This window comes from Aspergillus terreus, genomic scaffold, assembly GCF_000149615.1.
Source record: "Aspergillus terreus NIH2624 scaffold_4 genomic scaffold, whole genome shotgun sequence".
Classification (NCBI taxonomy): Eukaryota; Fungi; Ascomycota; class Eurotiomycetes; order Eurotiales; family Aspergillaceae; genus Aspergillus; species Aspergillus terreus.
Window position 1 is genome coordinate 1,243,191 of NT_165927.1, and position 13,424 is coordinate 1,256,614.

Genomic DNA, 13,424 nt, shown 5'->3' on the forward strand with positions numbered 1-13,424 from the left:
TATGATTTCTTTTGGATATTTTCTTTATTTTGGGGCGTCTTATCTGGCCCCTTGATTTGTGCATGTTATATCATGCTCATTGCTATTTCTGATCTCTATCTATGGCCCACTCATCTATCCGACAGTCACCTGACTATATATTTCCTGTCTACCCTGAACCCCGTGATTTACAAGCAAATATATAGCCGCAGATACTTTCACCTTCCCCAATTATTGAACCCAATAACGACCACCCATTGACTATCACCAACTGTCCTATTTGGTATAGTACCGCCGGACTTTCGGCTGCCGACTGTCCATCCAAGTCACGCGGTCCGCGGTATGCCAAGGGGGTGGCTTCGCATCAATGTGGTCGTCCTCGACCAGACGCTCGCTAGGGAGGAGGATGGACCGGTCGATCTGGTTGGGAAGGCCTCGGTGACGGCCCCGGATCATCATCGCACAGATCACAACTTTGCTGAACGTTGAGAATTGTCCGCACAGAGACGTCGAGACGGTAGGGTACCCCAAACTCAGGCCGACATTTGCACTACAGCCTGTCAAAACTTTGCAACACAGAAGGGCCTGGTCCGAATGCTTACTATGCGGAGACTGTCTCGAAGAAAATCGCAAACACGTTGAATGCCTGCGAGGGGTGTCAGCCAAAGTATGTATCAACCGGCGCAGGAACAGCAGTCGTACCGGCTCCGCAGGGTCCATGATGCGCTTTGACTCCGTCGCAATGATGCAGAATAGCCCGACAAAAATGTACCACAAGTCGAACGACAATTGGTTCCTCATGTGCGCCAGGACGTATTTGCTCCCATTGTTCTCGTCCAGCTCGTCACCGGAATCGTAGATCCCCAAGGCGCGCTCCTCATAGCTGTTGGACGCGCGAACGCTGATCGCGATAGGAAAGATAGAGATGTACATCATGACCAGTAAGCTAAACTGGACGGCCGGATTAACATTGGCCAGATTGAAAGTCGCCGTCCCCGTATGTCGTGCCGAAGCAGCTTGGAACAGGGCTGCCAGAATCCGTGGGCCGGGTGCGAGGCTATTGACTGCGGGATTGTCCAGGTCCAGCGTGATGATGAATAGGACATCGACAAAATTCAATGCGAAGATGATGCCGAAAAGGACCCAGGTAGGACGGCTGCGGAAGAGTAGCATGTAGCACCGACGAGGGTATTTCAGCAGAAAATCCAGCGGTTCTTTCAGGGATGAGTTATTCGGCACACATTTGAAAAGAACCCATATAATGAGGCGCAAGAAGCACGGATACAGCGTGTTGCCGGCGAACGCCAGAAATGTCAGGACCAACATCGGGAATGTGGCATCGTTGAATGAAATCATGGAATCCGGCGTGAGTGTAAAGCCTACAAAGTCAGACCTCTTGACAACCAACATGGTGTACGTCTCAACAAACCTAAGTTATCCACCATAGTCTGCCCAGTGTAGAATGCCCTGTACGAAGAATGAGTCCGGGCATAGGTACGCTCGTGTAGAACCCTCGTCTTACCACCAGACCTGGTTGAGTCCGCAACTAGCGATATAGTCGCGGTACTTCGCCGGGGCATACTGAACCCAGCCAACCAAGCAAATGATGCCAAAAAGATGTAAGCCGAAGAAATAGCCTGCATCGCGGTTAGCGACACGACAAAACACAGAGATTCCACCCTTACCGACAACAATCTTCAAAAGGACTTTCAGACTGCGGTACTCGATCCCGCCTAGTCTTTCACGATCTTCAGCCGTCAGATTGTGGAACTGTGAGTTTCTCCCTAGGGTTGCTTGTGTAGAAAGACCAGGGAGGTTTGAGTCTTTGGAGAGTGAGATGGCCTGGCTCATTCGCGGGCCTTGAGATCTGCTATGCTGTTTCCCGAGCACGAACATGGAAGAGGCAACACGCTCGAGAGTAGTATCATTTCGGATACTCAAAGAACGTCTTAATCGCGGATAGGACTTTTCAAAGTTGCCGGTATCTTTGCCAAGGTCAGATCTTACTCTTGACAAATCGGACAGTCAAGTCATTTACCGTCTGCAATCGTGTCTCTGTCCACTTCGATGATGGGATGTCCTGTTTGCCATAAGTAAGGGCTCAAGACAGAAGTCGATCATGTCTGCCTTACCTCTGTCACGCTCTTGTGGCGATGGAATATACAGCGCCTTCTCTGTATCGGCGAACGAGATCGTCCTGTTCAAGTCCCCCGGCTGTAGAGGTTTGGTGCTTGTACTTCTTGCATTCTCATCCCTGGAGGATATAAGCGTATGCCTAATGATGGATAGACGTCTTTTGAACTGTAGGACTTACTCAGGTGCTTCGTGGTCTGTATTAGGCTCTTCTGGTTGCTCGTTCCGGTCATGGTCTGGGTTCTGTTTCTCATGGATGGTGGACTGATCCGGTGTGCAATCTTGGAGTTTTCCCTGCAAGGTTACAAGACCAGGTTCAATGTCTTCCCTATCCGATGCGACTGGTTTCTGCCTAAGACTGGCCAGTCCTGCGGATCACGTTCGGCTTAGTTCCGAATCCATACCATCATAAAATCAAATGGCGGGTTACCTATTTCGTCTAGTCTCTTGCGAAAGAACCAGAGACGCACACAAACGACGAGTATATTCACAAAGCCCAAGTTGCTCACAATCGGAATGAAGTAGATGAACAACTGCTGGTAGAGCTTCAGCTCTTTCACATCTACGCTAGACGAGATTATCAGCTTCGTCCTGGATGACAGGGAAGTCAAGGACCACAAACGTGTTAAGACCGGACTCGGTAGATGCGCTGACTCCGAAGAAGTAGGAATCGATCGCCCTCAAGTTCCCATAGGGATATAGTACAGGCAGTGCGAGAAGCCCCAGGAAAATTATATACGCATAATGCAAGGTGATAAAGTTCAGCTGCGGCTTCGGCCACATCCTTCGTCCACGGATCTGGAGACACAGATATGATGCGACTGTGATCCTGGCGATGTAGTCGGGCAGCACGGATTGGATTTGCTTAATCTCTCACTCATGGATGCTGGTCGGGTCGACGTTTTAAGGTGTGGTGACAGTGCGCTATCTACACTTCCGGATTTGGATGAGGGATTTACCCAGTCCAATCACCGCACGGAAATGACCATGACATCTCCAGTCCCGTCAGCTCGAAATTTTTCGCTTGTGGTCTTCGAGGTTCAGGGATATACGAGGGATTTATCTCATCCAGACATACCAGGCCCATCTCGCGTTTGGACACAGCCACCTTGTCTAATACGTGGGATGCCTCGTTTAGGTTGATCGCCACTACAGGACACATGGGCCACGCCCACGAGGTCTATGCTGCACGAATCACAGGTGAAAGAATAATGATCCTGGCATCATCGCGTCCTCTCACGCTTCGAGGGGTTATCTGGACCAATCGTACCGGTGGCTGACCTTTGTCAAAGCCAGGAGTTTAACCATATCATGCATTCGTCTCCTAATAATCAGCACACATTACCTCATCGACTCTATCAATCTGTAGATCGATGTTTGTTTGCCTCGTATCACCACGATCACCAGGTCTCTGCCTCCACGCCAAGTGTTTCATGATAAACTTGCATCTGTCGAGCACTGACTACCGGCTTCAGACAGTTGCAAATACTATTTGCCAACCGTAATATGGACTACGACCCTATTCGCCATCTGCATCAACTATATCTTGCATAGCCCTTGTCAACACATGGATTATGTATGACAACCTGTCAATACCGATGGGAAGAGCCGATTGACCGGGACATGCTAGTTCTGGAAATCCCGGGAGCCAACCTATACCAGTTCATTGCAAGAAAATTCCGACACATCCATGTACCAAATGCACAAGCCATAAAGCCAGAATATTGAGACGGCTCATTCCACATCAAGGAGATTCAACTATATGCAATAGTCAGAATGTCTACCATGTCGTATACAGTAAATCCATCACTCAGAGTATATGCACAAAACTTGTCATCTAATGTATATGTACGAAGCAATTTAGTTCCCCAGTTCTCCTGTCAACCCCTTAACTCTCTAGATCTTAGCACTGATAGAGCTCCCACCATCCAGCCGGATGGTCGCTCCGTTCACATACGAACCAGCCCTGCTACTCAAGAACAGGCAAGCACCAGCCACATCCTCCGGGCTACCGATCCGGCCCAGCGGGATGCCGCTCTTGATTTGGTCACCGAAAGTCTTCAACGTCTCGGCCATCATCTTGCTCTCGAAAGGACCACATGCCAACGAGTTGGATCTAAAGATAGTTAGATGACTTTGCCTGACATATGCTCATCTCATGGAGTACACATACGTAATGTTTCTTCTACCGAGATGGTTGGCCAGGTGGCGGCTCAGGTGGTGCAAACCGGCCTTGCTGGCACTGTAGGCGAAAGTATCCAGCGCAGGCACCCGGAGTCCATCAATACTACCGATGTTGATGATGCGGGCGGGGTCCTCCGGGCTCGACGCCTTCTCCAACAAGGGCGTCACAAGCTTGGTCAGGTCGAAAACACGGTGGAGGTTCAAGGTCAGGACGCGAGTCCAGGCGGCAGACGGGTATTCATCGTACGGCGCACCCCAGTTGGAGCCAGAGTTGTTAACGAGGACGTGGAGCTCTGATGAGACGTGAGTTTCAAGATGCATGGAAATTAAGCACACCGGGACATACTGCTTTCGCGCTTGGCCAGTTCCTCAGCCAGCTTCTTGACATCCTCCTCCTGGTAGAAGTTGGCCGGAATGGAGTAGGCCTTGCCCTTTCCTAGAGCATTGAGCTCCTTACATGCCTGTTCACAAGCCTTGGCATCGCGAGACGAGATATAGATCGTAGCACCGTTGGCGACATAGCCCTCAGAAATCATACGACCAATACCCTTGGCACCACCGGTGACCAGCACCACTTTCCCCTAGGAGCATCGTAAGCGAACAGCCAAAAACACGGAGCGGACAATCGAGTCGAGTCTGTCGGCTTACCTCGACATTGAAAAGGCTCTGAGAGTCCATGGCGACAGTTTGGAGAGAGTAAGATTCTTCTTTAGTGAGTGACTTAACGGCTTGGTCGATGTACGGTCGGTTCACGGAGGGCGATGGGGAAGAAACATGGCCAGAACGAAGCCCAGAAATATCTGGATCAGAGCTCCTTCCAGGCCGACGGCCGAGCGATCACTGAGCCGGGAAAGGGAAAGATACCGAGGTCCCCGGAGCATACCAGATGGAGACTGGACATATTGACTTTTTGGGATTAGTTCCACACGTGATATAGATTCAATGTGGCTTTGTCTGAGCTTCATTCCATTGGTGCTTAGGTGTAACCGAACCAGGAAATCAAAGGAGGTGTCAGTTGAGGATAGTTCATATATCGCAAACTCGAGGTAGGGATGATTGACAAAGGACTAGACGTGCATAACGCTAGGCGGAGAGACCACAGGGAATCGTCCACCATGATGGTGCGTGCCTTAGGCAGAAAGACTTGGATGATATGTCGGAGAAACCACCTTCCGGCGCCAGGAACCGTCGCCCGCACTATTCCTCCTCGGGTGCTGCCCGCGGGGCAAAGGCTCTTCCCGTCGTCATCGTCTTTTCTTAGGCACCGCGCCTTGTCCCTATTCTCTTGCACTATTGTTGATATTAGACGGATAGATTTCCTTTATTTTACTGCTGCAATTATTTACTCCACCTTACCCTATATTCTTCCAAGCTACTCGCAACATTGAAAATGGACGAGCTGCTAGCAAAGCACCGCAAGGAACAAAAAGATCTCCAAGCACGCATCACCCAGAAGAAAAAGTCTGCCACCAAGAAGACCCGGCGGGGAATCAACGATGAATGTGATCGACTGCAAAGAGAGCTTACCGACCGCCATCAGCTGGAGATTGCTCAGTTGAACGGCGAACCAGTCGCCCCGGTCGACAACCTCAACGACTTGACTCTGAATAGCACGGATGAAGTGAAAGATATCCCTGAGGAAACAAACAATTCACCAAGCCTTCCATCTACCAACGGAACATCGACTCCCACATCAACCGCCTCTCAACCGTCCGACACCCCTCGTCAGAAGAAACCCAATCGCCAAAAGGCTCGCCTCGCCCGACGGGCTGCGGAGCAGGCTGCTCAGGCTGAAATAGCCGCCGAAGAAGCCGCCAAACAGACGGACCATCGAGGTAATGAGAAGGACGTGATGGATGGTGTCTTCAAGCGGCTTGACTTGAGCCAGGTGGAAATCAACCCAGATGGCCATTGCCTTTACTCGGCTATTGCCTATGAGCTGGAGGAGTTAGGTCTGGGCCTGAAGCCCGACGCAAGCCGCATCGTCCTCAATCCTTCGACCCTATCCCGCATCGAGACCGTGGCTTCACCCAAGCACGACGGGTACAGAGCCGTCCGAGCCGTGACGGCAGACTTCATTACGCAACACAAGGACGATTTCGAACCGTTTATGGAGGAACCTCTGGACCAATACACACACAAAATCAAGCTGACTGCGGAGTGGGGAGGCCAGCTAGAGCTGCAGGCGATTGCGCGAGCATATGGTGTTGATATCAATGTCATTCAAGGAGATGGACGGATTGAGAAAATTGAAGCCGGCGATGTTCAGGACCTCGAGGCTGAAGAACGGGCCCGGCGGGTGATCTGGCTGGCTTACTACCGACATACTTACGGCCTTGGAGAGCATTACAATGCCCTCACGAAAAGGACTTAGCCGACGCTAGCCATGACGCTTTTCGATCGGTCGTCGAAGATTCTGGATTTCCAAGCTAGGTGTTATTTCAGACCATTCGAAACCCTTGCCGGCTTCCTGCCCTACAGAAAGGCCGATACTATCGCCGACGCCACACCGACACCCGATCCTGGATTTCTCCCTCGGCGTCTTTTCCGACTTCGTGTGTCCGAGCAGGTTGCCAGTACGCCACCCGTTCTAGTCCCTGTTCGCTAGTCTCCCTCAGCGGATCGCTCTTGCATCGTCCGCTGGAGTCGTAAGGGATCTTTTCTCCTGGGTGACTCAGATGTTCCATGTAGGCTTCCGACGACGAACCCCATGGAGGCCCTGGTTTTGACGGGTCCTTGTGACGCGGGAACTCGAGGCAGATCAGATTACCGTTCGGGGAGGGAGCGAGAAGCTGGGTGTGCCGGAGAGCCCAGTCGGGGCGCATGGACGGATTCAATGCGCAAAAGAACTACCAAAAGAAAGGAATGAGTCAAGGCATTTTATGCATAATTGAGCGTTGGACAGTGTATATAGCATGCAATCCAAACATAGAGATTCCACTACCACACACAAGGACCCGGGATGATGTTTTGGCCTACCGTATAGTCATAGATCAAATCGAAGCAATTCAGCGGCAATTGCAAGGCCTCCAGCCAGTCGTTCTTGAAGAAATCCCCTTGAACGAAGACGATCTGGCCGCGCCCGATCTCCGCATCACGGACGGGGTATTTATCGCCATTCTTCGCCTCCTCCTGCTTGCAATGCGCAACGGCGGCCGCACTATACTCCAGCCCGTAGGCATCGTAGCCAAAGCTCGCAAGCAGAAGCACATCCACGCCTCGCCCGCATCCAGGAACCAGGGCCTTCTTCCGGCGCATGTGCCCCTGCGCATCGGTGGTAGTCGGTCCGCCTAGGATTGCACGCTTTTGCAGCAAGGTGTCCTCCAATGCAGGATTGGGGACTCCTCGGTCCCAGGGAAGACAGTCGCCGCCCTTTTGCCAGAGCTCTTCCCACCCATCGAAGACTCTATCGCCCTGGTATTTACCAAGAGTGTCAAGCATTTCCTGCGGGGCGACGGCTTTGGGAGGCATGGTGTAAGATTGGACAGGGATGTATGCAGATTGCCTTTATTAACGACTGGGATGAGACTTTAGGTGAATCAAATGCTGTACTCGTACAACCTTCATATTTATTTTACTCGGTGGTTGCGGGGTTCTTCGGAGACATTCTGGAGCCCGTCCCACTTCGGCGATCATAGTCTCCGATGATATCACTACTTTTGGAATATACATTGCGTTCAAAACACTAGATTTCTTTAGGCAGACCCGCAGCCAGATTCGACGGGATAGACACAAATCATAGGCGTTCTTTGGCCTCCTCATCTTCCGGATTGAAGCTAATGGCAACTTTCAACGCTTTGGTGCTGGCTGCAGCACGGAATGTATCATACGCAACCGTGGCTTGAGAGAATGGGAAACCTAGAAGGTCAGCATATCATCATCTGCCGTCAATCACTGGCATCCATCCCGGGACTTACAATGTGTTACTAGACCCGATACATCAAGCATTCCTGACTTTACCAACCGTAGGAGCTTTGGTAGCGTCGTCGCATTGACCAATTGCATATTGATACCTGTCCCATGGTCAACACACAAAGGGTCCAGCAAGAAAGAGGGAGCCTACTGATATTGCGATCCCACAGCTTTTCCAGATGGAGATCCACCTTGGTGCCATGCACTCCCACATTGGCAATAGACCCGCCAACCGCCACCAGCTCCTGGCCCAGCTCGAACGTGACCGGGATCCCAACAGCCTCAATGACCGAGTCAAAGCCTTGACCGGCAGTCAACTCATAGAGAATCTTCTTGACATTGGGATCGCCCGCATTCACCGTCGCATGGGCGCCCATCTTCCGGGCTGTCTCCAATCGATTCTCATCCAGGTCGACCACGACCAACAACGCGGGCGAATACAACCTCGCACAGAGCACGCAAGAGATGCCCACGGGCCCCGCGCCGATGATAACCACCGACCCCCCAGGCTGTACGTTCGAGTTCATGACGCCGCATTCCAAGGCCGTCGGTAACGCATCGGACACCGCAACCGCCGCGCGAGAATCGATCGTCTCGGGCAACCTGTACATCGACAGCATGGCATGCGGGACGCGCACATACTCCGCCTGCGTGCCGTCCGTCTTGTTCCCCAGTTGCCATCCTCCGGACTGGCAGTGTGCCGCGATGCCCCGGCGGCAGAGCCCACATGCTCCGCAGGACGTCATGCACGCCACCAAGACACGGTCTCCTTTGCTAAATCCGTGGACGGCGGACCCAAGCGACTCGACGACGCCCACGCCTTCGTGGCCGAGGACTCTCCCTGGGGTGATGGACGGCACGTCTCCTTTGATAATGTGCAGATCGGACCCGCAGATCGAGGTGTACAGCATGCGGACTACGGCATCTGTCGGGGCCGTGACGCTGGGCTTGGGGCGTTGTTGGATCGTGAGGGTGTTGGTGCCGGTGTACACCAGCGCTTTCATCATCTCTGCCATTTTCCGTTGACGCAGTGCTGGAAAACCGCTGCTCAGGTGGCTACATTCTCTCCTCTGGCCACTCGGAGAGTATTTATGTCACTGCGTCGGCGGAGTTGGCCCGACTCAGCTGCTGTCCAGGATCGGTTCCGAACAATGCGGGGTTGGTGGCCTCCGCGCGGCCGACGAAGCCGCTCCTCCACGGACCTAATGAGCAGACTATAATGCGCTGGGTGAGTGGAATCAGAGACATTAACTGGCTAAGCAGGGTGCGAGGTCCATTAAGCTGGACATACCCGCTGGATGTGTATTGCTGCCATGTTATAGTTGGTGTATCCCGCATAAAGTGCAATCAGTATCCGATCCGTATCGATATACCGTTCCGGCAGTGTAACCAGCCCAGCGTATGGGACAGCAAATTCAATGAGGTCGAGCATGCTTGCAAAGGTTCTCGTTTCCCCTGTCTTGCCATGTTCACAAAAACAATTGACACACGCTCAAATATCAGTATGTTGCAAATTGATGAGAATGTGACCGATGGGTCTTTCTGGCTGACAACACATCCAAGAACCTGTGTCATTCTGGTCTGACGGAGGTTCACATCGAAGTCAAAGCTGAAGACCGAAGGGAGAAACCTATGTCACTCGTGGGTATTCAAATTAGTAAACGCCCGTAGCATGAATGCGCAGTTCGACGCAGAGCGAAAAACACTCATTTAGCTCTTAGGAAGCGAAGAACTAGCAAGTTCACCCATTGCCCTTCCACATACCAGGTGTCCACGATTGGGCTAGTATTTAGGGCTCGGCTCTTTTTCAGCGCCTAGAATACTGTCGGGCCGATTCGCCCAGTTCGAGCATTCATAGTTCATAGCCGATATGTCCTCAACGCTTCTAGGGACCGGTGTCGTAATCAACCGTGTATGTGATTCTTCTCTTCGATTTTGAAGACTTGTTTCAGAGAAAAAGTCGACCTAGGCCAAAGCTTGACCTCGGTAAAGTGGATGATGGACGGAACTGCCCGCCCTCCAACTGGGGAAACCGGATGAATCGGCACCGCAGTACCAATCTTTTGAAAGGACCCCAACTTCCCCAGCCGTCTCTATCTGGACCTGTTGGCTCCATTAAGGGGTAGAAGTCCTCGCTACAATGAGGTGCTATACAGTTGTCGCGATAACGATGAGAGATTGGATCACCCTCTCCATGACAACACCTCGGACTCGACCAACTGATAACCGAAGTCCACAGTGGGTTCCGAAGGACTCGGGTTAATATCCGAAGTATTTCTGACTGGCCTATCAACCAGTCCAGCGCTTGTTCGGGATGCACTCATGATTGGGAAGCGATTTTAGCAAATGACTTAACCGGCCCTGGAGAAAAGTGGGGAGATACTAGAAGGATTATTCTTGTAATATGATCATCATCCATGACACCAGTCTCTCTCTACGCTTCCCCCAAGATTGTGACTGTCAAGAGACTCGGATTCTGCGCCTAGGGAAGAGCGCCCCAAGGCTATACCTGCCCTCACTACCTACACAGTACCAACCTTCGCTCTCCGTTCTTTCTTGTTCACTCTTACTTGAGAGAAGGAAGGTGTAGAGTGCCCCTCCATGATCGTCCGTGGATGCTCTGCTTATCAGGACTCTTAATCCCGAGTTCGCTTCAATTCGACGCGTGATAGTCACCTTACTGGCACCAGTTGTTGTTTATCTTCTTACACTCTTGGTATTCTGGACTCGATTGTCTCCTCGATAACCACTTTCTTACACGGTGTACCACCGTCGCTTGACGTCCTTGATGCACAAGCAACTCATCGACTCATCCCATCTTTGGTCACCTGTATCCTGGATATAGTGACCTAAACATCGGTCCATATCAATAAACCTTCCGAGGAACGTCCCTCCAGATCTTATCGCCAAGAATTATGGAGAAAGATACCATCTCAGAATCAAAATCACCGGAATTCCCTCCGGAGTATGGTCGACCGACATCTGTATCATCATCCACAGGCAAAGGATCAGAGGTCCACAACAATCTTGATCGCATATCCCAGGAATCGGACCTACCACCAGTGATGGATGAGAAGGACGTTGGGATTCCAAACCACTCCCTCTCAGAGGACCCGGAATATGATCCGCCGATAATGGTACCGAGACTGAAGCGTAGAGGGCTTTTCGGTCAGTTCACGCTGCTGGCAGAGGTTGACAATCCGAAGGCCTATTCCAGAAAGAAGAAATGGTTCATCACATTCATAGTTGCCGTGGCTGCCATCACGGCCCCCATGGGCAGTTCGATCTTTTTCCGTAAGTTGACTCTCCCCGGACCCCAGTACTCATGCTTATCTGGTTTCCTACGTCTAGCGTCCCTTTCCCAAGTATCCAAGGATCTCGATACAACTACCACCATAACAAACCTGTCCATTTCCTTGTACATGTTGAGCATGTCCATCTTTCCGCTGTGGTGGTCATCTTTCAGCGAAAGGCTGGGCCGTCGGACCATATATTTGGTGTCCTTCTGCCTCGTCACCATTTTCAACATCCTCAGCGCCATTTCGGATTCGATAGCCATGCTCATTGTGATGCGAATGTTGAGCGGTGGGGCATCAGCGTCAGTGCAAGCCGTCGGTGCCGGGACCATTGCAGACCTTTGGGACCCGCATGAACGGGGACGTGCTATGGGTATCTTCTATCTCGGACCTTTGTGTGGCCCCTTATTTGCTCCTATCGTTGGAGGTGCTCTCGCCCAAGAATGGGGATGGAGGAGCACGTTATGGTTCTCGGCTATCTATGGAGGGATAGCCCTTGTTTTCATCTTTCTGGCCCTTCCAGAGACCCTCGTTGTCCACAAAGAGCCAGCACCCGCACCTCTCACGAATGATGAGCCGCAAGAACCCCTTGGACAGCGACTTAGCCGAGTCTCCTCACGCCAGATCGTCAGCTTTACGGCAAGATGGTTGAAACATCTCAAGATGGTGTTTATCGATCCTTTGAAGATCGTTCTTTACCTGCGATTCCCTCCCGTGCTGTTGACGGTATATTATGCAAGCATCACTTTCGGATCGCTCTATGTGTTGAATGTCAGTATTGAACATACGTTCGGAAGTGATCCGTACAACTACAGTACGCTCATCGTCGGTCTGCTCTATATTCCCAACTCGGTGGGATATATTGTTGCGAGTTTGTTTGGAGGCCGCTGGATGGACAATATCATGCAACGGGAGGCCAGAAAGGCAGAAAGATATGACGAACACGGCAAGCTTATCTATCGTCCGGAAGACCGAATGCGTGAGAATGCCTGGCTTGGAGCGACACTCTATCCCGCCGCACTGATTTGGTATGGTTGGACTGCAGATAAGGGCGTCTACTGGCTAGCACCGGTAAGATTTTGTACACCACATGTCACATGTACTAAAAGCCTGCTAATCATGCTCATTGTGTAGATGGTCGCCAATGTCTTCTTCGGGGTTGGGTCTATGCTGATCTTTAGTATGGTGACCACGATGTTGACCGAGTTCATGCCAAGGAAATCGTCGTCGGGGGTCGCGCTGAATAACTTCATGCGGAACATCTTTTCCTGCGTCGGGTCCTTTGTCACTGCTCCGATCATCGATGCCATTGGAAACGGCTGGCTCTTTACAATTCTAGGCCTCGCTGCTTTTGCCAGCAGCTCGGTATTGATTATCATGAAAGTGTTTGGACCACGTTGGAGGAAATCCATGGATGCAGCATTGCGCAACTGATTACGCTAGACGTTGCGTTTGTTGGGATTTACGACTTGAGTGATGATGGTGTTAACAAGGCCCGAAAAAGATTCTTCTTCAGACATTGGCCGGCCTTCATGCTTTACGATTCGGCATATTGTACATAGCGGTTATGCGACACTCTTTGGCCATTAATAGCAACAGCTGTCTTTCGTTTGCACACTTGTGATTTTTCATCCATGACGTCTGGCTGATCGAGTCGATACATCGTCTACCCCGTAGAGCCGATGAGCGCCTACCCTGCTTCATATTGACTTGGTTAGTGCGAAGACGTATGGAGTAGTGTCAAGGAACGACCAGTTCAGCACTAGGTGGATCGCTCTCGTTTGTTTTGTTGGCAAAGTCCCACGGCCACTGTCGCGTATGGCGCCAATCGCCTTTTGTAGTGTCAATGCCACCAGGCACGGCTGTACCGGTCCCAAGATCTACTTGTATCTATCATGATTGGAGTCGGTTGTATTTATG

The 13,424-nt window shown here is 51.4% G+C and overlaps 6 protein-coding genes across 6 annotated transcripts; 2 read left to right on the top strand and 4 right to left on the bottom strand.

Moving 5' to 3' along the window:
* Window positions 1-255: 255 nt before the first annotated feature.
* ATEG_03234 (putative potassium uptake transporter) lies at window positions 256-2,895 on the bottom strand (the record flags this gene model as incomplete). Its single annotated transcript, XM_001212412.1, has 10 exons — window positions 256-529; window positions 582-625; window positions 682-1,408; window positions 1,502-1,616; window positions 1,665-1,964; window positions 2,018-2,059; window positions 2,112-2,233; window positions 2,294-2,406; window positions 2,517-2,679; window positions 2,735-2,895. The coding sequence occupies 10 exons, from the start codon at window positions 2,893-2,895 to the stop codon at window positions 256-258; spliced, it is 2,061 nt and encodes a 686-aa protein (XP_001212412.1).
* A 1,113-nt stretch (window positions 2,896-4,008) lies between these two features.
* ATEG_03235 (short chain dehydrogenase/reductase family) lies at window positions 4,009-4,974 on the bottom strand (the record flags this gene model as incomplete). The annotated part of the gene is made up of 4 exons (XM_001212413.1): window positions 4,009-4,228; window positions 4,286-4,589; window positions 4,643-4,877; window positions 4,945-4,974. The coding sequence occupies 4 exons, from the start codon at window positions 4,972-4,974 to the stop codon at window positions 4,009-4,011; spliced, it is 789 nt and encodes a 262-aa protein (XP_001212413.1).
* Window positions 4,975-5,411: 437 nt separating this feature from the next.
* ATEG_03236 (deubiquitinase OTU2) lies at window positions 5,412-6,670 on the top strand (the record flags this gene model as incomplete). Its single annotated transcript, XM_001212414.1, has 2 exons — window positions 5,412-5,417; window positions 5,669-6,670. 2 exons carry the CDS (start codon window positions 5,412-5,414, stop codon window positions 6,668-6,670), a joined length of 1,008 nt encoding a protein of 335 aa, XP_001212414.1.
* A 566-nt stretch (window positions 6,671-7,236) lies between these two features.
* Window positions 7,237-7,767, bottom strand: ATEG_03237 (putative thiol methyltransferase; the record flags this gene model as incomplete). The annotated part of the gene is made up of 1 exon (XM_001212415.1): window positions 7,237-7,767. The coding sequence occupies one exon, from the start codon at window positions 7,765-7,767 to the stop codon at window positions 7,237-7,239; it is 531 nt and encodes a 176-aa protein (XP_001212415.1).
* Window positions 7,768-8,032: 265 nt separating this feature from the next.
* ATEG_03238 (zinc-dependent alcohol dehydrogenase family protein) lies at window positions 8,033-9,224 on the bottom strand (the record flags this gene model as incomplete). Its single annotated transcript, XM_001212416.1, has 4 exons — window positions 8,033-8,154; window positions 8,214-8,222; window positions 8,330-8,811; window positions 8,851-9,224. 4 exons carry the CDS (start codon window positions 9,222-9,224, stop codon window positions 8,033-8,035), a joined length of 987 nt encoding a protein of 328 aa, XP_001212416.1.
* Window positions 9,225-11,123: 1,899 nt separating this feature from the next.
* Window positions 11,124-12,938, top strand: ATEG_03239 (MFS transporter; the record flags this gene model as incomplete). Its single annotated transcript, XM_001212417.1, has 2 exons — window positions 11,124-12,575; window positions 12,639-12,938. The coding sequence occupies 2 exons, from the start codon at window positions 11,124-11,126 to the stop codon at window positions 12,936-12,938; spliced, it is 1,752 nt and encodes a 583-aa protein (XP_001212417.1).
* Between the last annotated feature and the right edge of the window lie 486 nt (window positions 12,939-13,424).